Genomic DNA, 26,068 nt, shown 5'->3' with positions numbered 1-26,068 from the left:
CCGGGTCCGCGCGGGAGCGCCATGAGCGCGCGCCCGGGCCAGTGACCCTGTCGGGGATGGACTGCGGCTCGGTCGCGGGCGAGAGACCGAAGCACTCGCTGAGCCGCCGGCGGCTCCTGCTCTTCCTGCCCTCGGGCCGCGGCGGAAGCCTGGGCGGCCGCGGAACCCCCACGCGCCGCTGCGTTTCCCCGCTGCCCTGCGGGCTGGGGTCGCTGCGGCCCCGCGCCGCAGGGGCCCGCGGGGGCGCGTCACGTGCGGCCCCGCTGCTCCTCCTCCTGCTCGTGCCCTCCCCGCGGCTGGTCGCCGCCGCCCCGCGCAGGCCCCTGGCCGACTGGGGGCGCTCGCGTCCTGGCCCCGTCGTCCCCGCGGCCGGGCGCGGCGGCGCGTGGAGGTGCGCGCTGGGCCGCGCGGGCGCGGGCGGCACCCTCCACCTGGGCCGCGGCGTGGCGGCCGCGCTGGCTTCCTGCAGGAGAGGTGAGTGCCGGGCCGGGCGGTGCCCTGGGGGAAGGCCCGGCGGCGCGCAGGGTGGGTCAGCCGAGGTCCCGGCCGCCTCGCGCTCGCGGGCGAAGGTCTGGCCCGCCCTCGAGGACGCAGTCAGCGAGCTGGGCTCAGCGCCCGGGAGTCCTGGGCAGCGGGCGCCTGCCCGGACTAACGGCGGCCCCGGGAGCGCGCTGCGCGTCCACCGGGAGGGTCCCGCGCCCGGCGCCTCGGATGGGCTGCGGCTCCCAGCTCGCACCTGGAGGCGCGGGGGGCGGGGGGGGGGGGGGAGCTGGGCCGAGTGCAGGGCTCGTGCGCGTGTGGGGGCGAAGCTCGGGGAGGGCGCGGGGTTTGACAGCTCGAAGCTTCATTCACGGAGCTCTTGCGCCTGGGGATTTAGCAATCAAAAATCTTTCCCCTCTGGAGCTTCATTCCAGCAGTGGAGATGCCGTAAACGTGTGTGTACCTAACCCTAACCCTAGACTTTTTGCATATACCTGGATTTTAATTTGATAAGTGCTACAGGAAAATAGTAGCGGGAAAAGAGTTGGGAAGTGGGGTGGGTCTCCAGTTTTGAATTTAAGCAGTGATCAATCGCAGTCGGCTTCATTGAGGAGATGGCATTTCATTAAGGAGGTGAAGGAGGAGATCCTACGTGAGAATAGGAAAGTTAAACAGGCTGGAATTTGCTGAAAACAAATTGCTGATAAAAATATAGAGAGAGTATTCAACAAACTTGGTACACATATCACTTGGGATAATCTATACATTACCTATTAATGGCCATCAAGAACTGCACCTTTTTTCATATTTTTTTCAATAGCAATGTCCGATAAACATTGGCTGCATCTCAGATTTAAGAATAGCATTGGCTGGGGGAGAAGCAGATTATTAGAGCAACAAAGCAAGGGAGTTTGTGCGCAAAGGGTGGGAAGGAGTACTGAACTCTTAGCGTCCTGCAGTGATTAGGAGCAGTATGGGTAGGTTTGGTCTTTATTTCTGTATTTGTCTTTTGGTTGCTCTTATTTTGATAAACGGGTAACTTCCGATCTGGTCTCCTCTCATAATTTGAGACTGTGGGCAAGAGAGTTTCTTTGTCCTAGGCTTGCTAACATTGTGCCAGCAAAGTGGTACTGTTGTTATGGTGTCAAAGCTCTCATTCGTCAAGAGTCTTAAAAATAAGGGTAAATGCATCAAAGCAAGGAAACAGAACAGAGACAGGATTAAGGAAGCATGTTTGCCCACTAGCCATCTGTTAATGAGCAGTTTGGGGTTTTTTGGGTTTTTTTTTCCTGTCCAGTGATTGGCTTGCCAGCCACGTCCCCCAACCTCTTAGCAGGTCCACTTAAAGACACGTTGAGTAGGAAGTTCATACCTGGCTAACCTTGGGCTTCTTTTGTAATTGTGGGTTTTTAATAACCTTTTGATATGCTAAACATCTCCTGAAAGGAGAATTACCTATTAACACTTTAACGCAGCTGATTCACTTGCTCCTTGGTTATCTGTGGGCTTTCAGAGCACTGTGTCCTCAGGTGCTGACCTTTGACAGAAAGCAAGATGGCATTCCCTTCTCTCAGCAGGGCCAAGTCCCAGTGGAGAGGTGGCCAGCCCTTTTCTCCACTTTTCAAAAGGCAGTGTTTCTTTCAAAAAAGCTTGCTGTGTCTGGTTCCAGTCATTTTTGGAAAAGAAAAAAACATAAAGGTCTGCAGTGTCCATATCAGCTTTAGCTTCTGCTTAGAAAATAGTGGCATGGTTATTTGCTTTATGGGTGTGGGTGTGGTAGGAGGTTATGTTTTAAATTGCATGAATTATTTTGTTATTAGAGACAAGGAATTTGGGACCAGAATAACCCTGTCACTCTTCACAAGCCATTCTAGAAGTCCTGTGTTCAAGATCCCTGACCCATGGGACAGCCCAACAGAGTTTAAGGTGGGTGAGGTGGCCTTAGAGGGCCCCTTGAGAAGTGTTTCGTCCATTCATTTACTTGCCACTGTCCCTGGAGGGCAGATCTTGGTCTCTTATCAGGGCCAATTCCAATCTCAGGACTGATGGAGATATATGATGAGAAAAGAGGTACCAAATTTAAGTGTGCTTATTTATGAAAAGGGAAGAAATGAGGTGAAGAGGAGAAAGGAGTCAATCCCAGAGTTTCTAAACAGTCTCATAATCTAGTTCTTAGAAGCCATTACAGTTCAGTTACAAAAAGTTAAATATCTCCCTCCGTTTGCAGTTTGCCAGGCCCTCCTCAGGGCGTCTGCTAGATGCACAAGATAAAAAATGAGTCAGACTGGGTATTCTTGGGCAGCTTGACTCATAGATGGTGCACTGTGGCAGGAAACTCGGTGCTGTCCCAGAGCCACGTGTACAGGCTGAGAACACCAGGAGCAGTAAGGCTGCTCCCCTATCTGGGTGGAGGAAGCAGAGAGAATCATAAAGTGAAACGTAATGCAGGCCTGGAACATAACGTATGCTTAATAAACTGCCCAGTTAAAAGAGAAGCGTGTGAAAGGATGCTAACAGTGTAACAGGTAGGAGAGGAAAGCACGCCAAACTTAAGGCATGGAGCAGCGTAGGTGCCAAGCTGAAAGGATAGCGTGGCTGTAATGGGAAGAAGGGCTCGCGCTCCTGGGCAAGCGCCTTGTGCTCAGAACAGCTCCACTTTGAATGAAAGGGTCGGTTTTTTTTTTACCATCAACACAGGCACCAGTGCCTTTTCTATTCTGTCTCAGCAAGCAGTGCTGATACAAACATCATTACATCTCACGCTCATTTCGGAGCCGACCATGACCATTGCTGCTCTCCTCCCAAACTGCCAATGGTTTGCTAACAATTGCTGTAGGCGGCAGAGAAGTGTCAGATCTGTGGGGTCTTGTCCATGTCACATTTTACCTCCTGTGGTTGTCATAGACCATTTAGGAGTGAAGGATGGCGAGTTGTAGTTGATTGGCTCAAGTATCTTGCTGGTCACTCAGGCCACTAAAGAAACCTTTGATCTCTGAGTTAGCACAGGGCTCCTACTTTCTTGCCAGTCCTACAGCACCCCGCCTCAGACTAGCACCAGTCCATGGCATAGTTAGAAGAGGAAAGACACATAATTTAAATTTAAATTAAATAAAATTCTTTATTTAGATTGTCCACTCTTTTTCTCCCCTTTTTTGGTGTCAAGATTTTTTTTTTAATATGATGGTAATAAGAAGCTATTATATTGAAATGTTTTTGGTTTTGTTTTAGTTTTAGTTTTTGGTTTTGTTTTTGTACTGGGATTGAACCCAGGGGCATTCTACCACTGAGCACCCCAACCCTTTATATTTTTTATCTTAAACTTGGGATCCTCCTGCCTCAGCCTCCCAAGTCGCTGCTGGTATTATAGACATGCACCTCTGAACCCAGCTAAATGTCCTTTCTCGACAGAATTTTAAAACTGTTTTAGTAGTTCATGAAATCCAGAAGCCAAGAAGCCATTTCAGTACTGTGTAACCTCCCTCGGATAAAAAGGCCTTAGATCTGCTGTTAAATGTATCACGGTTCATCAAAAAGATAGCATGAAGAATGTTAGAGCTCGTCTCTCTAAGGACAGGCTTTTGCAAAGATACCACAAGAAAACTACAGAAAAATATTCTCTATGAATATAGATAGAAAAATCCTCAACAAAATACTATCAGACAACATATAAAAAAAATTATGTACCATGATCAAGTGGGTATCTCAGGGATGTTAGATCATTTAACATCTTAAAGTCAATTCATGTTATATTACCTCATTAATAGAATAAAAGTCAGAACCCACAGGATCATTTAACAGAGAAAGAACATTTGTAATATTTAACACGCTTTCATGGTTTTCTTAAATTTTATTTTTACAAAACAAAACCTCAATAAAATACAAATAGAACCTGATAAAAAGCATCTACAGAAAGTCCGCCACTAATGTCGTATTTAATGGAAAAAGCCTGTATACTTCTAAGATCAGGAACAAGGAAAGGGAACCTGCTTTGCTCTTCTATTTAACATCCTACTGGAACTTCTGGCAGGGCAGCTAGGCAGGAAAATGAAATAGAAGGCATCCAGGTTGGAACGGAGAAGTAAAGTTCTCACTGTTCTCAGACAACGTAGATCTGTGTGGAGAAAGCCTTAAGGAATCCATTAAACTGTTAAAATTAATAAACCAGGTCAGCAGGATTGCAAGATCAGTGTGCACAATAGTTGTGTATTTATGTACCAGCAATAAACTGTCTGAAAATGAGAGTGAGAATGATTCCATGTACAATAACATAAAACAAAATAAAATACTTAGAAATGAATTTGACAACAGTCATAAAACACTCAGAAAACTAAGAAGCATTATCGAAGAAATTAAAGGCCTAAATAAATGGGAGACTTACCATGTTTATTGATCTGAATTCTTAATATTATTGAGGTGGCAGTACTTCCTAAATTGGTCTATAGATTTAACACAGTCCCTCTCAAAATCTCAGTTGACTTTTTTGCAGAAATTGACAAGCTTATCCTAAAATTCATATGGAAATGCAAGGAACCTGTAATAGCCAATCTATCTCAAAGAAGAGCCATGTCCAAAATCCACTCACATCAGAATATATGAAGAATTCTTACAGCTCAGTGATAATAAGACAAATAACCTAATTAAAAATAGCCAAAGTACTTAAGTTGGCATGTCTCTAAAGAAGATGTACAGATGGCCTATAGGCACACAGACATCAACATCATTAGCCATCAGGGAATGAAAGTCAAAACCGCAAAGAGAAACCACTTATACCCACTAGGATGATAACAGTTTTAAAAACATTATAACAAAGGTTAACCAGCATGTAGAGAAAGTAGAAGCCTCCTCCCCTCCTGGAGAAAAGGTGAGGTAGTACAGTGCTTTGGAAAACAGCCGCAGTCTCTCAGACTCAAAGAGCCCTCATATTATCCAGCAATTCACTCCCAGAGTTGAAAACACAGTGGTCATGGAACTATTCATTATAGCCAAGAAGTGGAGACAACCCATGTCCTTCAGCTAATGAGCAGATAAACAATATTTGGTACAGCCCTAAAATGGAATATTACCCCAGAATATAAAGAAAGTCCTGGTGCCTTCTACAGCATGGATGGCACTAAGGGAACAAAGCCATTCCAAACGTCCCATGTAATTCCATTTGCATGGGATTGTCTGGTGCCATGTGGGTGCAGGGAAGGACTGAAGGATTGGCCCTGAGGGCTGAAGGGTCAAGCAGGTATTCTAAAGGTGAACGTGGATGAGCAACTCTATAAATAAAAGCAATTGAATTTTACATTTTAAATGGGTGGATTCTGTGGTATATGGAATCTACCTCCTTAAAGCTTATGAAAAACCAGATAGTCAGGGTGTTGGTGTGGTTCAGTGGTAGTGCCCACCTGGCACACCAGAGGCCCAGGTTTCCATCCTCTCCACAACAAACAGAAACACGGCAGTGGCTTTTGGGTGAGCCTTGTTAGATTGAGGATGCAGAGCTGCTTTTGTTTACTGTTACCCCAAAGCCTGGCTCCTTTTTCTCCCTCAGAATTGTGAACCAGTCACCACCAAGCACTGATGGAGCAGTAAGAGAGACGTTTACTCTTGGCCCAGAATGGAGGTGACAGATATCAGAACTCCCCTTCCCACACCCTGGTGTGTGTGGCTGTGGGGCGGGAGAAATCTCTCTCCCCCTGTCTCTTGCCCCCTTCTGTATGTGGGCATATATATCCATATGTCTGTATATTATTTATATATATATATATATATATATATATATATATATATATATATATATGTATAATATATATATATATATATATATATATATATATATATATATATATATATAGAGAGAGAGAGAGAGAGAGAAACAGAGGGGAGAGACATGCTAATCAAGGGAAGGGGTGTTCTTGGGTTTTCTGGGAATGGGCGTGGGTCTTCCAGGTATTCAGGCACCACTTTTTGCTTCTTTTCTGGCTCTTTTCTGTTGTCATTGTCATGGCATTTGTCTGCTGTCATGGCCTGGGGGTGTCATTTAGCATGCAGTTGGAATTATAGTGACATTAGAAGTTGACTGAGGGACTCTAGCAGCCATCTCTATCTAGCCAGTTTCAGCCAGCCACCTGAAGAGGGACTTCTGTCCTTCAGGTATCCTGACCTCAAAAATAAGAAGATTGTGATGGGTTGGAAATTCAGCAGGGTCACCAGGCCTGCAGCTTAGGGGGAGGCCACATTGTTCTGACCCTGCTCTCCTTTCCATTCCAGACCTGAGCCTGTCTGCGGGGTGCCTGCAGCTGGAGCACAGGACAGAGTTCACCTCCTCTGGGATTAGGAAGCTCTACTTTGACACCCATGCCTTGGTGTGCCTGCTGGAAGAAAATGGTAATCCCCTTACCCCCCTGAGTGCCCTAGAAGACCACAGTGAACAGTGACCTCCCGTGTTCCATTCACTTTCACACGTTTCTCTTCAACTCAAGTCTACAAGTGACCTTTCCATCAGTCTCCTTTTTAGGTCATTGTTCTTTTGTTTTGTTTTGTTTGGGTTTTAGTTTTGTTGTTGTTGAAGGACATTTTTGCTTCATCAATACACTGGAGACTTCCTCCACATTTTCCCTTTGTCTAGGTGAACTGCATTTTTATAACATCACCATGAAAGTTTAGTGTTATAGATAAGACTTAGATACAAGTTAGCAAAGCTCAAGAGTGATTTCTGACAGTGGGACTGTAGCACAGCAGTGACAGTCTCACCACTGTGCATCCTGTGTGCCTATTAAAGTTTTGTAAAATGGAAATGTTGCTGAGCAGCAATTATGGATTATTTTAACTTACTGTTCTTTTTTCTTTTCAATATTCAAATTAGCAATTTCACTTATTGCTCTGGCATAGATAGCATTCATTGAAGGTGCCCTTAGAATATGGGGAAACATTCTCATACATGATTATATTCAGACAAATATACCAATTGTGATTCTCTATTCTGTGGCACACATCTTCTCAAAACCAGAATTCCAAATTCACATGGATTATGCTTTGAAAATAAACATATCTGTGTTTTTACTTCATTGGGTAAAGTTGCACATGTTTACATTTGAGAAGCTTCTGTCTGTAATGTGCTTCACATGCCTAAGTCAGGGTGGTAGGATGAGTTGTTCTGTGCCTGTGGTGGTGTCCCAAGCACAGGGTTCAAGCCCCGCCTCTGCCAGCTTCTACTGACATAACTGTAATGAAATGAAACTTCTTCATTTTCATTTGCTCCTCTGTAGCATGAGTCTAATAAGAATTCCAAAGAACTTTTTGAGCACTTAAATGAAATAATGTCCATGAATGCAATTTGGTAAAACCATTAGGTGCTATATAACGTGTTTCACAACTTTTTTTGTCAAACTTTAAAGATCAGTGTCTGAGGACCCTACCTCAGTGTCTGAGGGCCTGTGGAAGGGGCTTTTCCCTGGATGGGGAGGGGCTTCCGATGACTGGCAAGGGTGGAGCCCAGGGAGGCTCTTAAATGAACACTCTGTGCTCTCTTTCTCCAGAACCTATCCCCTGATTAGCAGAACTTCCTAGAAGTCTGCTATCTGACTGTCTCGAGTGTGTCCTGTTCTCTCATTCTTGCAAATTGCACCACCTAACTCAATAGGTTTAAAGCTTAACTTTCGCTTTTTCATATCCCTTTTTTCTCCCACGGGTGGTTATTAACTGTTTGGCTTTGGTTTTGTTTTATCATCTGTGTAAGTTCTATATCTCTTTTTCTTCCTTTTTAAATAAATTTATTTTTAACTGATACATAAAAAGTACACATTAATGGGATGTCCACCATGCGGCCTGCGCATTGGTTTCATTAATGAGGTTCGTGGCATAAAAGTTAGCTAGCAGAGATCGAAATAAAACACACAGACTCAGTTACCTTTTTCTATGACCAGGTCCGAGACGGCTCCCCTCTCTGGCTCCAACCTCGAACCACCCGTAGGGCAGCAAGGATTACTCAGGGCTAGCAGGAGAGAGAGAGAGCGAGCACGCCAGGGAGTAGCCTTTTATTGGGGAACAAGAAATTCAGGGGAGAATTCCATCCAATGAAGGTTGGGGGGGGGCCGCACTCCAAGGTCAGGGTCAGTGATTGGGCCCCCGGGGTCAGTGGTCAGTCACACCCCCACACGGACGGGTTCTCTCATCAGGAGAGGGCCGGGAAAGTTCCGACACAGCCAGAAGCCTCAAACCCAAACCGGGAGTTGCCCAGTCACGCGTGAGGATGGCTCTCCACATATTCCCCCTTTCTATTCTTAAAAATGAGGCGGCAGTTCACTCTTTGGAGTTTCTGTATTCTTGTTCCGAAGACTCGCCATCCTATAATTACAACACAAAAGAGAATTAACAGCAAAGAGAATAATCCAATAATGTACCAGGCCGAGTGTTTAAGAATATTTCCAGGGTTGAATCCATTCAACTCCTTCAATATTTGGTTTGCCAAAGAAGAAGGATCTGAAAAATCAGCTCTATTATTTTGAATGTCTTGGATATGGTGATGAAGTTCCAGAATATCCAAGCTATTATTACTGTTTTGCCAAATACCTAACAAATGATTTTTAACCTTCTCCCAATCCCAGAGAGAAGCATTGTACTTGGCAGCTGTAACACAAACATACTTATAATTGGCATGGCATTTAAGCCTTTCCTTAAATTTTAAGGCTGAAAGTTCATTACCTATGTCTATAACAGTCGCCTCTAAGGCGTTTAATTTAGTTTCAATCCTTTCATCAATATTTACTTGATTACGCAGAGCCTTGGAAGTATTTTGAGCTAAATTATTAAGAAATTTTGCATGCTGAATATTTTGAGACAATGTCAGAGACGCAGAGACAGTTGAGGCAATAAAGGAGACTAGCGCCAAAACACCAACAATTATAACTCCAATAGCACGTTTAGGTCTTGCTAGCTGGGCATGAATTTGCTGCAAGACTTGTAAACCAGTATCAGCATACCATGGCTCTGAAATATTAGCAGGCAATAAAACGAAAGAGGGCTGATGTAGTATCAGCACTCCTTTTCCTCCATTATACCTAGTAATACAATTGGTTAGGTTACATTTATTACAAGTAACAATATATCTGTCATCTATCCATTTAACTTTTACATTTCCAATAATTAAAATATAAGGAGATTGGACACAGGCTCGTAAGCCATAGCAAGATCCCTCTTTATAGTTCTTGCCAACAAATTTTGGTAAAGGTTTGTCTGTAAAATGTAAGAATTCTGAGGCAGCAATTAAACGCCAAACATCCTTTTGAACACCACCTTCACTATAAGTTAAAATATTACTAACAAATCCTGCAGGTGTCATAGCAGAATTTCTTCGTAATTGTCTTTTATCAATTTTTGGAGACCAGTCTAAAATATACCCACTATCTTTAGACACCTTATATTGTACAGGAAAGGTATTTACACAATCCATCCATCTAGGAAAGGTGCCAATCTCAATTGTAGAACTATTTGGACAGTGGGGTATCTGTGGAGGTTTTGCAGAAATGACTGGCTTGTTATGGGAAAGTCCCATCTTAATTACTGATCTAGTATAAGGTCTTAAGTCCCCATAAATAGAATTATTTGTCAGTCTAGGTCTACCAATCGCTGTCTTTTCTTCGAATGATACTTTCAGACAGCCAGCATGTTTATCGTGTGACCAACACAAAGGTAATTGGGCACTGTAGCCAGAATAATTAAATCTAGTCACATGATTGGGAGTAATATGAGTATCTGTAAATCCTCCCATCATGAATGAGTCATTAGTAAATACTGGAATAGATTCTCCAGTCCACACAGCTGGGTGTACCAGGGGTGGATCTGGGAAATATGTCCAGTAAGTGTCTACTTGATCCCCCTTTACCTGACAGCCCAGCAGGGCAATTACTGTTGCTACCATCATCACTGGGGTCCTGTTCTCTCCTAGGTGTCGAAGTATTCGGGAAGCCTGGGTTGTTAGCTTCTTCACATCTTCCCATGAAATCAGCTTTTCGGCTGGGTCAGTCTGGTCTTTCTTCATCCTTTTCCGATATCTCCTCCTTTTGGATAGGGGCTCCTCCGGGTCGATCCTCAGTCGCTTGAATCTGGGTTCTATCTCTTCCATGTCTAATAGCACGTTCAGGTACCCAAATAGGACGAAAAGAGCTTTCTGGGAAAATACAAGCATGACCTCTGCCCCACATAAGCACCGGATCTGGGCCTTTCCACTGACCAGTCTGTAAATCTTTCCACAAAACTCTGCCTAAAGGGCCTGTTACTGAGGGAGACATTTGCCTCTCAGCAGCAGTGTGACCTTCTGCGTCACAGTTTAAAAAAATTAAAACAAACAAGGCATGATTAAGGCTATTTTGGGGAGTCACAACCCTATTCCCCCCTTTTAATTTTTGTAATTGAAGCTTAATAGATAAATGAGCTCGTTCCACAGTGGCTTGGCCTTGGGGGTTATAAGGAATTCCTGTTTTATGATTAATTTTAAACTCTTGGCAAAATTGTTGAAAAGAAGAGCTTACATAAGCTGGAGCATTATCCGTTTTAATCTGCATAGGGCACCCTAAAACAGAAAAAGCTGCTAGGCAATGAGAAATTATATGTTGAGGATTTTCCTTAGTATGTGCTGTGGCAAAAATAAATCTAGAATAAGTGTCCACTATGACATGCACATAACACTGCTTACCAAATTGAGGAATATGAGTTACATCCATTTGTCATATTTGCTTTGGTTTTAATCCACGGGGATTTACCCCTGATGGCAGAGATGGAGTGTGAATAACACACTTAGGGCATTGGCTTACAATCTGACGAGCTTGTTCTCTAGTAATATTAAATTTTTTATGTAAGCTAGAAGCATTTTGATGATGCAAGGAATGGGAAGCTAGTGCACAGTCATATGAAGACATCTGTTGACAAAAAGTTACTAGTTTATCAATTTTGTCATTACCTGAAACTAAAGGTCCTGGAAGATTAGTATGAGCCCGTACGTGTGCTATGAAACATTGGTATTTTCGCATTAGCACTGCCTTTTGTAAATTATGAAATAATTAAAATAACTCTTGTGATGAAGTATACCCAATAACTGAAGTTTCAATGTTTATAGTAACTCCGACTGCATATAAGCTGTCAGAATAAATATTAATAGGCTCATTTGAAAAGTAATTTAAGGCACAAATCAGAGCTTGAAGCTCTGCTCTTTGGGCAGAAGTATAAGAAGTTTGTATTACCTCTGTGTGAACACGACTATAAAAACCTGCTTTACCTGAGTTAGAACCATCCGTGAACACCGATAAAGCTTCATCTATAGGATGTGCACGTACAATCTTTGGAAAAATAAGTGACGTTAAAGATGCAAATTGTATAATCTTATCACGAGGATAATGGCTATCTGGCCAGGAAAATCAGCAAAGGCTATCTGCCATGAACTAGAAGTTTGAAAAAGCCAATTAGTCTGCTGAACAGAAAATGGAATGATTATGATATCAGGCTCAGATCCAATTAATTGTAAAATCCTAGTTTTACCCTTAATTACTAATTGAGCTATAGAATCATGAAAAGGAATTAATGTTTTTTGAGGGGAGTGGGATAAATAAATCCACTCAGTAACTCCTAATCTTTGCCATATGGCTCCTGTTGGGGTATGCTCAGTTGGAAATATTAATAAATACACTATTTCTTTAGGATCAACTCTAGTAAGCTGTGCATTTTTAATTGCATGTTCAACTCTCCTTAAAGCTGTTCTAGCCTCTAAGGTCAGCTGGCGTGGAGAGGTTGGAGAGGGATTTCCTTGTAATATCTGAAATAAAGGACTTAACTCAGAAGTAGTTAGTTTTAAGGATGGCCTCAGCCAATTAATATCTCTTAAAAGCCTTGAAAATCATTAGGGGTTTGTACGGAAACTGCTTGTTTCGCTCTGGTAAAATTAAAGACGGCGGCCCCCATGGTCGGCGCGATGACGTCACATTGCGCAACCGTCACCTACTTCCTCATTCTCGGCCGGGGGCGGGCGGACCAGAAGTTTGTGTTCCGGCCAGGCGGAAATGATGACAAGGCGGGCTCATCCACGCCATCTTGATCCGCCACGTGGGGTTGAGTCCTGCAATATCTATTATCACCAGTAGATGGAGCCCTGAACTTAAAATTGCGCATGTGACACTCCCGCGCAAAATGATTATTTCTCCCGCAAACGTAACATTTTCCGCGGGGTTTTTGTGCTAAATCTTGTGGAGTCAAAGTTTCCTTTAGTGCCGCGGCTAGGGCTATTGTCTGCAAATGGGTAGAGTCTATGTTAGAACATAAGCGAATAAACTCGGAAATTGTCCCTTTTTTACGGTGCGGCCTAAGAACATCTTGACAATACTTATTTGCATTTTCAAATGCCAATTGCCTAACAATGAACTCACTCGCCCCTGGGTTCCCGATCGACCTGTTTGCAGCCTGGTACAATCGGGCTACGAAATCTGAGTAAGGTTCACTCGCACCTTGCCTGATTTTGGTAAGAACTAAATTGGATTGGTCCTTAGGGACAATCTGCCTCCAGGCACGTTTCACACAATCAGTTATTTGATTGTATACTACAAATTTATAATTTAACTGTCTTTTTATGTCAGTAAATTCACCTGTCCCTAGAAACATTTCTACTGGCGTTTCTATATCCTGTCTTTTGTTCTTTTCTGCCTGTTCAGTACAAAAATCAGTCCAATAAGTTCGCCAGATCAAGAACTCTCCCCCACTCAGACAAGATCTAGCTAAAGAAATCCAATCACTAGGAGGAAGGGGCTGCGAGCAAATATTTTCTATCAGGCTCTGTACAAAAGGCGAATTTGGACCATACGTCTCACATGCACTTTTTAGTTCCTTAATGGTTTTAAATGGGATTACAGCATGAACTCTAACTCTCTGATCTTGCTCATTAACTTGCTCAAAAACTGGAAAAAGTTGGAAACCGCTAGTATCCTCCCCATCTTCCTGTGCTTTCTTAATACCTCGCTGGAACGGGGTAAGAAAAGTCATTGTTAATCCAGCGTACCTGTTAAATTTTGTCCTTTTAGCAGGCACTGGCCGAATTCGAATAGCCTGGGCAGGCGGTGTTAAACGCAGCCTGTTAAGATTTCTCTGTAAGTCCTGAATTTCAACGTCTGATTCTTCTCCCTCAGACTGTGATTCATGGTCAGACTCTGCGCTGTCGCCATTTTGAAATTGGGCTTCTAAGCCATGTGGCTGAGAAGAACTCTGTGCCCCTCTAGGAATCTCTTCCGGATTCTCCTCTCCAGGAAGATCCTCTACCTCTTCCGGAGGGCTTTCTAGGACTTCGGAGGTTTCTCCTCTATGATATTCGTCCCTATAATCTCCCTGCGGGCTAGCCTGGTCTTGCAAGTTTAAGGTCACATTCCTAACTTTTGGTTTGGCCCCTAGCGTCTTTGTTTTTAAAGGGCTTAAGGGAAAGGGAATTAACTTAGCCTCAGGCGGATTTTCCATTTGAATAGACTTAATAGCCCTCTGCATGCCTTTTTACAGGTCTTCAGGGGGCCACGAACTTTGGCCCATATACTCAAAAAGACAAACTTCCAGAGCTGTCCAAGTTTTCTGAATACTTTCTATGCCTCCAGGTAGTTCATTAGAAAGATAAACCTTTTGTAACTTTCTTCCTAATTTCTCCCAAGTAGATAAATTTGGAGACTCTTGTTCACAAAACCAAGGACAATATTTGCCTACAATCTTTAAGAATTGTAATAACTGAGCTTTCTTTATCTGTTTTCCTTTCTGATTAATTATACTGTCTAAAATAGTCAGATACATTTCCTTATCCGTAGAAGTTGAATTTCCCATTTTAATTAATTTAACGTCTCTTTCCTTCAATATCTCCAGGTACTTTTGTGACTCTAAATTGTCACCACTTCCTTTATCTTATCTTTATAGCGCGCTCCCACTCAATCTAGCTAATCTAGAATGCCCCACGTTGGGCGCCAATTCCACCATGCGGCCTGCGCATTGGTTTCATTAATGAGGTTCTTGGCATAAAAGTTAGCTAGCAGAGATCGAAATAAAACACACAGACTCAGTTACCTTTTTCTATGACCAGGTCCGAGACAGCTCCCCTCTCTGGCTCCAACCTCGAACCACCTGTAGGGCAGCAAGGATTACTCAGGGCTAGCAGGAGAGAGAGCGAGCGAGCACGCCAGGGAGTAGCCTTTTATTGGGGAACAAGAAATTCAGGGGAGAATTCCATCCAATGAAGGTTGAGGGGGGGGCCGCACTCCAAGGTCAGGGTCAGTGATTGGGCCCCCGGGGTCAGTGGTCAGTCACACCCCCACACGGACGGGTTCTCTCATCAGGAGAGGGCCGGGAAAGTTCCGACACAGCCAGAAGCCTCAGACCCAAACCGGGAGTCGCCCAGTCACGCGTGAGGATGGCTCTCCACAGGGATGTCTGTCTTTTTCTTTTCCTCATAACTGTTAAGTCCTAATTATGTTTAACCAAGAACTCTTAGTAAAGTTTTAAAGGTTGCAAAATAACATGATCATTTTCTAAATATTAGGAAGGCAGAAAAGAAAACCAAAAAACCTCAGAGCCCAGTATCCCAGAGCTATACAATGAACATTTTGGTGGGGACCCTTCTGGGTGTTTCTTCAAGATGTGCTTGACACACATTTTGAAAAATAAAAGACTTTTGAATAAATTGGTAGATCTTTGGAGGTCCTTTCTTCTCCTTTCAAAATCGTTGTTAATTATAGTCCCATGTTTAATCTTACCCAGACAGATTATTTTATTATTCAAGCAAACAGAATGTGTATTATTTAGAATGTACTGATTCTTCTGAAGCATTTAATAGAAGGAATTTGCTATTCAGGCACTCAAGTTTTAAATATTTTGTTAAATTTTCTACATGAAATATGAGTTACAGACAACAGTTATTAAAAACATTAACAATGCCAAGTTGCGAATCTCTATAATTTGATTCACCATCATTTGTTGAGTGTTAAAAAATATCTTTTATCCAACTTGGACCTCCCAGACTATTGACTGAAGGAAAATGTTGAGGGAAAAAATCAAAGAACTGATTTTATCATTTAGCATTAAATAAGTTAATGTTGCTGAAAGCTCAGTCCTTGGCTTCAATCCAGTAAGGAAGACTCGGTTTTGAGAAAATGGGAAAAGAAGGTTTATTGCTTTGCTACCAAAGGAGAAACATAGGGGACTCCTGTCCCAAAGGCTGTGATTCTGCCCAGCCATAGGAACAGGGTGCTTTTATAGAAGTGATTCAGAGAAAATTAGATTAGGAAGGGTAGATCAGGAAGTAGATATGGTGGAGGGGGAGATCAGGAAGAAGTTTAGGGAAAAGACAGACTGGGAAAAAGAGAAAACATGTAAGCTTCAAAGCTACCAGGGATATAGTCAAAGCATCACGTGAACCCCAGTTACATTAACAGCCAGATTACCATTTGTACAGTCAGTAATTTGATATGTGGTAGATAAATTGTCCACCATAGAAAATTTAGACAATTTAGAGAAATATAAAGAAGAAAATAAAATTTCCATGAATCTTCGTTAAATGATCGAAACAGTCTGGGGATGTAGCTCAGTGGTGAGGTGCGTGCCTGGCATCCTGAAGCTGGGAGTCCTGTGCCTGGCACCACCCCAAACAACAACTTGTACAAACAGTCCTGCATCTGTAATTCGGAGTCAGCCTTTTATCACTTGGCAGACCCATCTGAAGACATGAGTTTTGGCGGTGGGAGGGGCGTTGGAGATCATAATGACCTGGGCACCTGACTGGGTGTGGGACACTCTGGGATGTTTCTTACCCGTCAGGGTGACGGGCACATCCCAGCTGTGGCTCTCAGCTCCGCCCTCCTGCCCGCTGCTGCCCTCTTGTTTCTGGGTTCAGAACGGAACATTCACGTGGGCATGGATTGTCTTATCCTGACAGCTGCGTTCTTCCGAGTGTGATCATATTCGTGTGTGTGCTTGCTTAGGTTTTACTACTCAACAAGCAGAAATCATGGTCTCTGCACTGGTCAAGATCATGGAGACCAATATGAACATCGTCTACAAAGACATGGTCACCAAGGTACAGCAGGTTAGTGTGGTCCTGGGGGTGAGCAAACTGGAAATCTGAAAGTGGGGTGTTATTTGTAATTAGTATTCATGAAACTTTTCAGGTAATAGTTGGTTGAAAAATATATAGTAATTTTAACCATAGGAGGCAAAAGAGAATAGAGCATAAAATTAGACTCTTCAGGCTTAAAAGTTCACTATGCTCAAAAGCTGTCTGTCCTGGTCAGGGTACTTCAATAAATGGAGATGTGGCCAGAGTCGTGTCCTTGGTCCACAGACTTGTGATTCACGTGGTGGTGATCTGTTGCATGGTTTGTTCTCCCCGTTTTCTCACCTTGGATAGTGGTGACCTTACTGAGCCCCCTCCAGTCCTTATCTGTCTAGTTCCTTGTGGCGATGACAGCAGGTACAGACACCAGGAGGTGGACTGCTGGGCTCACTGGATTGTATGTGTCATTCCTCTCTTTCTAGGAGATCACTCTTCAGCAAATAATGTCTAAGATTGCTAATGTGAAAAAGGATATGATCATTTTGGAGAAGAGTGAATTTTCAGCTCTCAGAGCAGAAAATGAGGTAAAAACTACAGATCACTCATAAAATATGTTACATTAAGACACTGAGCTGGGCACGGTGGCACACGCCTGTAATCCCACCAGCTTGGGAGGCTAAGACAAGAGGATCACGAGTTCAAAGCCAGCCTCAGCAACAGTAAGGTGCTAAGCAACTCTGTGAGACCCTGTCTCTAAATAAAAATACAAAATAGGGCTGGGGATATGGCTCAGTGGTTGAGTGTCCCTGAGTTCAATCCTCAATACCAAAAAAAAAAAAAAAAAAAAATTACACCGAGGTAAAACACACACACAGATGGGCAGTGCACAAGTGTGTACCACCACGAACTTCCAAGTATGCACCCTGAGGAGATGCGGGGGCAGAGCGTCACCCATCTCAGGGTCCTGCTGGTGACCTCAGTCAGGTCAGTGTTTGCAGTGCCACAGAAGTATGCCATTCTGTCCTCCTGGGGTGTGTGGGAACGATGCCCAGCTGAGGGCTGTCCAGGTCACATGCTGCTGCACAGGTCCCTCTCCCTTCTCCAGGCAAGGCACGTGGCTCGTGGGTCAGCACTTAAGTAATCGTTCTCTTTGCATCTTCCTTTTATTTTCAATCCTATTTAAAGCCCATAAGGGAAGGCTATTTATTGCCTGTTGATTTTAACCTCATAAGAAACCTTATCCTTAAAAGGTAAAGTCTGAACTCTCAGAGTCATCCTCAAAATCAGTTATTGAGGGCAGAATTAGTTGGAAAAAAAAATTTTTTTGAAGGAAATATTAAAGAAAGCAAGGTTACTGCAAGCAAATATTAAAACAGTTGTGTAGCCAAGGGCAGTAGTACACACCTGCAATCCCAGCAGCTCAGGAAGTTGAGGCAGGAGGATTGATTGCAAGGTCAGAGCCAGCGTCAGCAACTTAGCAAGACTCTGTCTCAAGATAAAAAGGGCTAGGGATGTGGCTCAATGGATAAGCGCCCTGGGTTCAGTCCCTGGTAACAAAAAAAAAGCAGTTACATCACTAATTTTACACAACCTTCAAGATGAATTAAAACTAATTTCAAGGTCTGCACAGGCATAGAGTATGACACATTTGAGCTCTGAATATTGTCAAGTTTGTGCTAAATGAGGGAAAAAGTTTAAGAACTTGTGCATAAATACATGTTGTAGTATTTGTAGATTATCAAGTTTTATGTTTTTCCTACAACTTTCTAAACATTCTTGTTACTCTTTACAACTTTCTAAACACATCCTTGTTTCTTTTTAATGTGTTTTTAGAAAATAGAACTTGAACTACATCAATTAAAGCAACAAGTAATGGTAAGATTCTCTTTCCTATATGCTGACTTTTTAAAATTTTATAAGCATAATGTCAGAAATAATTATATACTTTTAAAAACTTAATTCTTGGTGAAATATTTATGTAATATGCTTCAAAAGTTCACATTGCAAGACTTAACACAGCCAATGAATAAGTCGCCAGTGTCTAACCAAATTCATTAACAAAATTGCCTTCTAGGAGGAGTTAAATCATTTTAAATCAAAATGTTTGTGAAGTAACCAAATGGAGCCCTTAGATTTCTCTTAAAAGTGACTTTCTTTAGAAAATCACATGTGATTTTTAAATGGTTACCAGGCCAGCTGTGTTTGGTTTGGTTTGGTTTTTTAAGGAGGAGGAAAGAGTATTGATTTTAAAAAAGAAAAGATTTTGATGAGTTTCAAAAAAGAAGGCTTTACTTCAACCAGAGCTTAATGTTTCGTCTTGGCTTTCCATAGTTATCTGGGGAGCTGCTTTATTCCTGAATTCCACAGGGGGTTATGTAGGACATCTGGAAGTAAAGGCACCTGTTGTCCCCTGCCACCCAGGAGTTTGAGGGCAGCCTGGGCAACACAGAAAGCAGTAATGACCCACTCTGGGCTGGCATGCCTCTCGGAAGGGACTCTAGTCTATACATGAGGCTGGAAGCCTGAAGACAGGGCCAGCCTGGCTCCTCCACAGTCCCCTGACATTGTTATCCCTGGCCCCACCTCCGGCCGTGCCCTTCCCTGGCTGGCTCCCTTGGGCAGGTGTCCTGGGCTCAGGTCCTCAGGAGCTGTGAATTTCTGACTGTGGATTTCTCTTTGTTTTTGCCTTTCTATTAGGATGAAATGATCAAAGTCCGGACAGATACCAAATTAGACTTCAATCTGGAAAAAAGCAGAGTAAAAGAATTGGTATGTTCTTCTATTAAAAATAATTTATGAGGGGCTGGGGTTGTGGCTCAGTGGTAGAGTGCTTGCCCAGCATGCACGAGGCACTGGGTTCAATCCTCAGCACCACATAAATGTAAAATAAAGAAATTGTGTCCACCTAAAGTTTAAGAATAAATATTTTTAAAATAAATAAATAACGCGTTAATTTCTTTTCAGGATGGAGTGCTTAGTTAAGTCCTAAGTTTGCATACATGTCACAAGTATTGTTAAAATATTTACCAATTTTTAGTGTTAGACAACACCTTTTTCACTCTGTTTTGGAATAGGGCTTAAATTTGATGCTTTCAAAATTGCTGGGCAGGGTAGCCCATGCTTGTAATCCCAGTGGCTCAGGAGGCTGAGGCGGAAGGATCACAAGTTCAGAGCCAGTCTCAGCATCTTAGTAAGGCCCTGTCTCTAAATAATATATATTAAAACCTGGGGATGTGGCTCAGTGGAAGCACCCTGAGTTCAATTCCCAGTATAAAAAAAAAAGTAATGCTAATATTAAAATCTTGTTCAAATTGGGTTTAAACCTTTGTTTCAGAGATACTAGATAATGTGTTACATAGACATTAATAAGCAATTTAAACTCAATCTTGATCTATTTAATACTGACTTAAATCTCTGCAGGCCCTCATTTTGAAAAAGTTGATTATTTCAGATGAGCAATATTAAATAATACTAAATTCTACACAAATTCTGGATTAAAACATATTTCTGGGGCTGAGGTTTTGGCTCAGCGGTAGAGCGCTCGCCCAGCACGTGCGAGGCCCTGGGTTCGATCCTCAGCACCACATAAGAATAAATAAATTAAATAAAGGTATTGTGACCAATAATACAACTAAAAATACAACTAAAAAAATAAATACAAAAAAACATATTTCTGTTTTGTCTTTGTGTGTGGTGCTGGGGTCGAACCCAGGCTAGACAAGCGCTATACCATGGAGCTGCACCCTGTATAATGTCTGTTAAATACAGAGAGAAGGTGTTATGTTGAAGATGCGTGTGTTGGATTTGGTTTTTAACCTGTCTAGGCATTCACCTCTCTGCTCAGGCTTTCTCTAGATGGCCATGTTAGTTAGGTGCCTTTTTTTTCCTTGGCTTAATGACAAGTGGGCACGTGGGGCATATTCCCAGCATGAACTAGTGTGAATGCACCTGCAGACACCGCCTGTGCAGACTCATTTTTCACAACTTCCCTTTAGTCAATGTGTGCTGTAATGGTAAATGGAGCTAATACTGCAACTCGGATAAATGCATAATTGTATTTTAGAACTGCTGCTGGACCTCAAGAGTTAAATTGAACTTCATTATACAAAACAGTTTCATGCCCATGTTACTCATCTTCTAGTCTCAGGATACTTATCAGCCATGAGATGAAATCACCTAGTCTCCCTAAAACAGTAGTGACCGCAAGCACATGACTGCCACCTAGGAGAGACACTTTTGGTTACCTTTATTCTCCTGGGTCATGTTTTTAAGTCTGAATTCATTTGATTTAGAACAGCAATCAAGCTGATAAAAAGCACATCTAGGAGATTAGAACATGGGAAGTGAAGGTTGATTAAAGCCATGAATCTGTGACTTACTCACCTAGCTGGGAAGCTGTTCCTGGTGATGCTGAACCTGCAGTATCATGTTAGCTCATGTGTAGGTAACATGCCTTGGTGGAGATGAGTCATTTGGCCTTCTAATTCCTTTAGTGAGGTTATTAAATTAAAAGTTAAATGAACTGTGGCAACATTTACAGCCAGTTTCAAAAGCAGTGTGGTATATAAATATTATGGGGCTCGGGGAGAGGGAACCCCACATGAGTGTCATTTCTACCTTGTGGGATGTCCAGGCTTTCTTCTCTTCTGGTGCCCAAGTCAGGGCTGGTGCTTTAAGGTGTGCGGAAAATCCAGCTCCACCCTGCCCCCTGGTGGCAGCTTGACACCTAATGCCCTGGTCTGAAACCCTGGTATTTGGGGAACATTGTTCCTTGTTGGTCTTGCAACTAGTTTAGTTTGGGGTTGGGCATTGTTTATTTTTTGTCAGTTTCTTGTTTTGTTTTACTTCTAAGAAATGGTATTTTCATACTCTATTCCCTGATAGTTCTAGGAGGGACTGACTACCAGTTGCTTAGTTCAGGTAGTTCCTAGGGGAACATTTTATACCCAGAAATTTCCTAGATATTTCAGAGCATTAACTTTTTCCTTTATAATAACGCTAAGTCCTAAAAATCTTCATTTAAACTACAATGTGTCATTTGCTTAATTAAATCCTAATGCCCACCACTGAGGAGATATGTCTGATTTTGATTTTAATGTCAATAAAACTGTACTAAATCCTTTCACAGATATTAAAAGCCAGAGGCAGGAGCCATTTTAATTAGGGTTGGAGCTGGTAGGTTCCTTTGTGACTGGGTGTGACCATGCCGGAGCAGGAGTATTGTTCTATTGAACCCACAGGCAGTAGCTTAGTGTTTCTCACATTTTTGTGTTGTGTTTTATAATCACAGTGCAGTGTCTGTGTCACAGAGAACATTCCTTGGAGCTATCTTTTCCCCAGCTTTCTATTGTCCTGGTCTTTCTCTTCACCTCAGTGCTGACCTGTTTTCTTACAGCTGATGGGACAGCTCCTAACTTGAATTGGTTCTCTACCATTTTCAGCCTCTCAGAGCCAAAAAGCCTGTGGCTCAGCCTCCATCTAATCAGACCCATGAAGTGCTACTGCACCAGTGGGATTTAGTGCAGGTTGTTACCTGGTACCACAGTAGAGAGGTGACCAGTGACAGAAGGAGATCCGAGGATCAGAGCAGGAAGTATGAATAAGAAAGCTGAGTCACAGAATCTGAGCCACACGGGAGCAGGCTGCTGTGTCCCCAGGGGGTTTCTGTGTCGGGGTGATCTAGGGAGGACTGAGACCAGAACCTCGAAGGCAGCAGAGGAGAGAGGGGCCATCAGGGGGACCAGGGTCTGACCTGCATTATGTGTCTATTTCAGTACACATTGAACGAAAGGAAGCTGCTGGAATTGAGGACAGAAATCATGGAATTGGTAAGAAATGACACTTTGACTTTTCTTTGTAGTTTTATCCATCTTCATTTCATCCTGTTCATAGTTATTGTCATTTGTAATTATGTATTGTGGAAAGATATGCAGCTTTATGTCATGAGGTTTTTAAAAATTGAGGTAGAATATACATAATATAGGAGCTGGGGATGTGGCTCAAGTGGTGGAGTGCTTGCCTGGCATGCATGAGGCATCCTCAGCACCACATAAAAGTGAAATGAAGATATTGTGTCTACCTAGAACTAAAAACTGAATATTAAAAAAAAAAGAATATACACAATATTAAAAATACCATCTTGAGCCAGGCACAGTGGCGCACGCCTGTAATTCCAACAGTTCGGGAGGCTGAGGCAGGAGGATCTTGAGTTCAAAGCCAGTCTCAGCAACAGCAAGGTGCTAATAAGCAACTTAGGGAGGCCGTATCTCTAAATAAAATACAAAATAGGGCTGGGGATGTGGCTCAGTGGTTAAGCACCCCTGTATTCCCTCTCTTGTACAAACAAACAAATAAATAACCATTTTTACGATTGTGGTTCAGTGGTATTTATTTTGCAAAATTAAAACTGTATCCCTTAAACACTAACTCCACACTCCCTCCTCCTGCAGCTGCTGGCAACCACCGGTCTGTTTTCTTTCTTTAGAGTCTGACTGTTCTAGGTAATTTCTAGTAAGTGGAATCATGCAGTCCTTGCCTTTGGTTGCTGGCTTGTTTCACTTTAGCACAGTGTCCCCAGGGTTCACCCACGTTGTTGTACATGACAGAATTTCTTCCTTTTCAGAACTTGATTGTATTCCATTGCATGTTTATACCACATTTTACTTATTTACCTGTCAGTGGACACCTGAGTTGCTTCCCTTTTCTGCTATTTTTATGCCACAACAAACATGGAAAGTAAATAGCTCTTGAGCCCATTTTCAGTTCTTTCGGTGTGAACCCAGAAGTTGAGTATTTTACACTTAACAAAATACTTGATCTTGATGAAAATTTAAATCTGTGATTGACAAATAGTAAGGAATGGAGACCTTGTCTCATTATTTAATTACGGGCTGCATTACTCCTTTTCCTCTCTCCTCCCTCAAAGGCTGGGATGTAGCTCAGTGGGAGAGCATGTGCTCAGCATGGGCCTGGTTCAGTCCCCAGCGCTCACACGAGGGACCTGTGAAATCTATTAAGAGGCTTCCATGAGAGGATTCTGGGATGTTGCTCTGGAATACTTTTGAACACATTTAAGCATTCACTTCCTTGTTCGTTGCCTGAATTGGTAATGGTAGGAGACTGCTGGCCTGACCTAGGATTTTCAGTGAAGCCTTGTCTTGGTTTCAGGCCTGAATGCAGTTACATAATGTCAACCTCTTTGCGGGTGAATGTACACCTGGTTTAACTGTGTTGATTTGGGGAAGGACACAAAGAGACCCTTGGTAGCTAAGCCTTGTATTAATGAAGCACTTGATGTCTGAACTACAGAAGAAAGCTGTAAATTACCAACATGGACTAGAAGTAACGTCAAGACAAGCAGGGTCACTTTTGGATTGCCTAAGGAGTCAAAAGAATTTTTGTCAGAGGAAGGGAACACAGTCATTGTATTGAGGGCAGACTGGCTTCGTAATGCTTCATCAGGCTCGGCAACCTCTAGTTCACGAAAGGTTTGCACACGGGTTCTCGCTTTTGATTCTCTAAATAGCCTGTGTGAAGGGCGGCCAAAGGTTGTAGGGGTCTGTTTCTGTTTTCCCAGTCAGGGGGAAACTGAGGCCTGGAGACCTAAAGCATGGCCCCTGGTCTCCCCTAGGCTGCCCGGGGGCTCCCCAGCAGAAAGGTGCTCTGGGATGGAGGGCGGGGGGCCAGGACCTGAAGCCTCCTAATGCTCTGAAGCTCTTTGTTTTGAAAGCATGCCCAGCAGGATCGTGCCCTGACGCAGACAGATAGGAAGATAGAAACGGAGGTCGCTGGCCTCAAAACCATGCTTGAGTCGCACAAGCTCGACACCATCAAGTATCTAGCAGGTAAGCTGTTTGGTGTCTGAGTGTTCAAACAACCTGGCAAGGAAATACGTCAGACTTTATAGAAGTCAAATATTGCATTTCATTGATTCTAGCACTTCTTTTCATGGAAAGCTTCTTGTAATTTTCAATAGATGAAGTATTATTCTTTCATTGGTATTTTTTTCTTTCTTACTATCCTTTCTTTACTCACTAGTAAAATAAAAATAATGGTGTACTTTACAATTGAACAAGTCATAAATTTAATAAGATAATATCATTGGATGATGGCTATTGGGATTTTAGAGGAATTCAATAAAGGAAGTATTTTATGAATAAAAGAGAAAGTATTTGAGTTGTGATCTTTCTGCTTTGATTGATAATACTCCTTTTAAGGGGTCATTTTGCATTTGCAATTTTTGAGCCAAAAGAGGGAATGTAGATTCATGTATCAGAAACAAAAACATAAGCTGGGCAGTGGCGCAGCAGCACCTTAACAAGGCCCCATCTCAAAATTAAAAATTTTAATAAAGGACTGAGGACATAGCTCAGTGGCAAAGTGCCCTGGGATTCAGTCCCCAGTACCTCTCTCCCACCTGGTGATGGGGATGTGGCTCAGTGGTAGACCACCTAACCTAGCATGCATAAGGCCCTGGGTTCAGTCCCCAGGGCTACAGCCAAACAAACAATGCAGAAATTATTTCAAATCGGTTTTAAAAGCTTAGATTAATCAGGTACTTTAAAGTTATAACTATATATATTAAAATATCTGTACCTGAATCATTCACATGTATATGTATTTGCGTACACATATGTGGATGTACACACATATATGTATGCTTTGTGACCAAGAGTCTTTGTGATCCTAAACTTTCTTGAGAAGTTCTCGTGAATACTAAATATATTTGTACTTTGAAGTTGATGGTCTCAAGATATGGAGTTAGTTTGTTTTTAACAGGCAGATGTTTCTTGGCATATTAGTGAGCAGACAAGTTTCTGAATTTTTTTGTTTTTGTTTTTTTCCCCCATAGCGGAGAGGTAGTTGGATGTGTTTCCTTAATAAGCAGAGGTTCCTGCACTTCAGGTCACCTCTAGCTTATTTACAATCTTTTTTTTTTTTTTTAAGAGAGAGAGAGAGAAATTTTTAATATTTATTTTTTAGTTTTTGGTGGATACAAAATCTTTATTTATTTTATATGGTGCTGAGGAATGAACCCAGCACCCCGCGCATGCCAGGCGAGCGAGCTACTGCTTGAGCCACATCCCCAGCCCCTACTTACAGTATCTGATGCAGTGTAACATGTTCCCTCAAGGAGCTGTAGTAGAACTAATAATACTCAATTATTTTTTCTTACAGGGTCTGTATTTACATGCCTGACAGTAGCTCTGGGATTTTATCGCCTGTGGATGTAATAAAGGTGTCTATTTAAAGAGATTTCCATTGTTTTGCCTTAAGAATACCAGACTATTGTCTCTTTTTTTTTTTTCTTGTTTCAAATTTTAATTCTGATTTGACTTAATGCATACTGTTTATTTTTACACAAATTATGGGCACATAGACAAAGTAAAGAAGTCAGGGACTCTCTGATCATCCTTTTTGCCTTCTGCCTAGTTAACTTGATAACTAAGGGGTGTGGCCCACACCTGGACGACCCCACTTAGTGATCCATGCACTTGGTCTGACCTTGGTGCAATACCGACAATAAGTGTTTTTGTAATTCCCTAC

The 26,068-nt window shown here is 42.5% G+C and overlaps 1 protein-coding gene across 2 annotated transcripts; it reads left to right on the top strand.

The window, feature by feature from the left end:
* On the top strand, positions 1 to 25,777 carry Mcur1 (mitochondrial calcium uniporter regulator 1). Of its 2 annotated transcripts, XM_027948282.3 has the most exons (9): positions 1 to 474; positions 6,736 to 6,852; positions 16,452 to 16,555; positions 17,005 to 17,106; positions 18,356 to 18,397; positions 19,220 to 19,291; positions 22,297 to 22,350; positions 24,252 to 24,366; positions 25,700 to 25,777. In XM_027948282.3, exons 1-9 carry the CDS (start codon positions 57 to 59, stop codon positions 25,753 to 25,755), a joined length of 1,080 nt encoding a protein of 359 aa, XP_027804083.3. In that variant the 5' UTR covers positions 1 to 56; the 3' UTR covers positions 25,756 to 25,777. The 2 variants fall into 2 exon arrangements, with proteins under 2 accessions (XP_027804083.3, XP_071469797.1); XM_071613696.1 differs by lacking the exons at positions 24,252 to 24,366; positions 25,700 to 25,777 and adding an exon at positions 23,831 to 24,244.
* The last annotated feature ends 291 nt before the right edge of the window (positions 25,778 to 26,068 follow it).

This window comes from Marmota flaviventris, chromosome 6, assembly GCF_047511675.1.
Source record: "Marmota flaviventris isolate mMarFla1 chromosome 6, mMarFla1.hap1, whole genome shotgun sequence".
Classification (NCBI taxonomy): Eukaryota; Metazoa; Chordata; class Mammalia; order Rodentia; family Sciuridae; genus Marmota; species Marmota flaviventris.
This window is presented reverse-complemented; position numbering and strand designations above follow the sequence as displayed.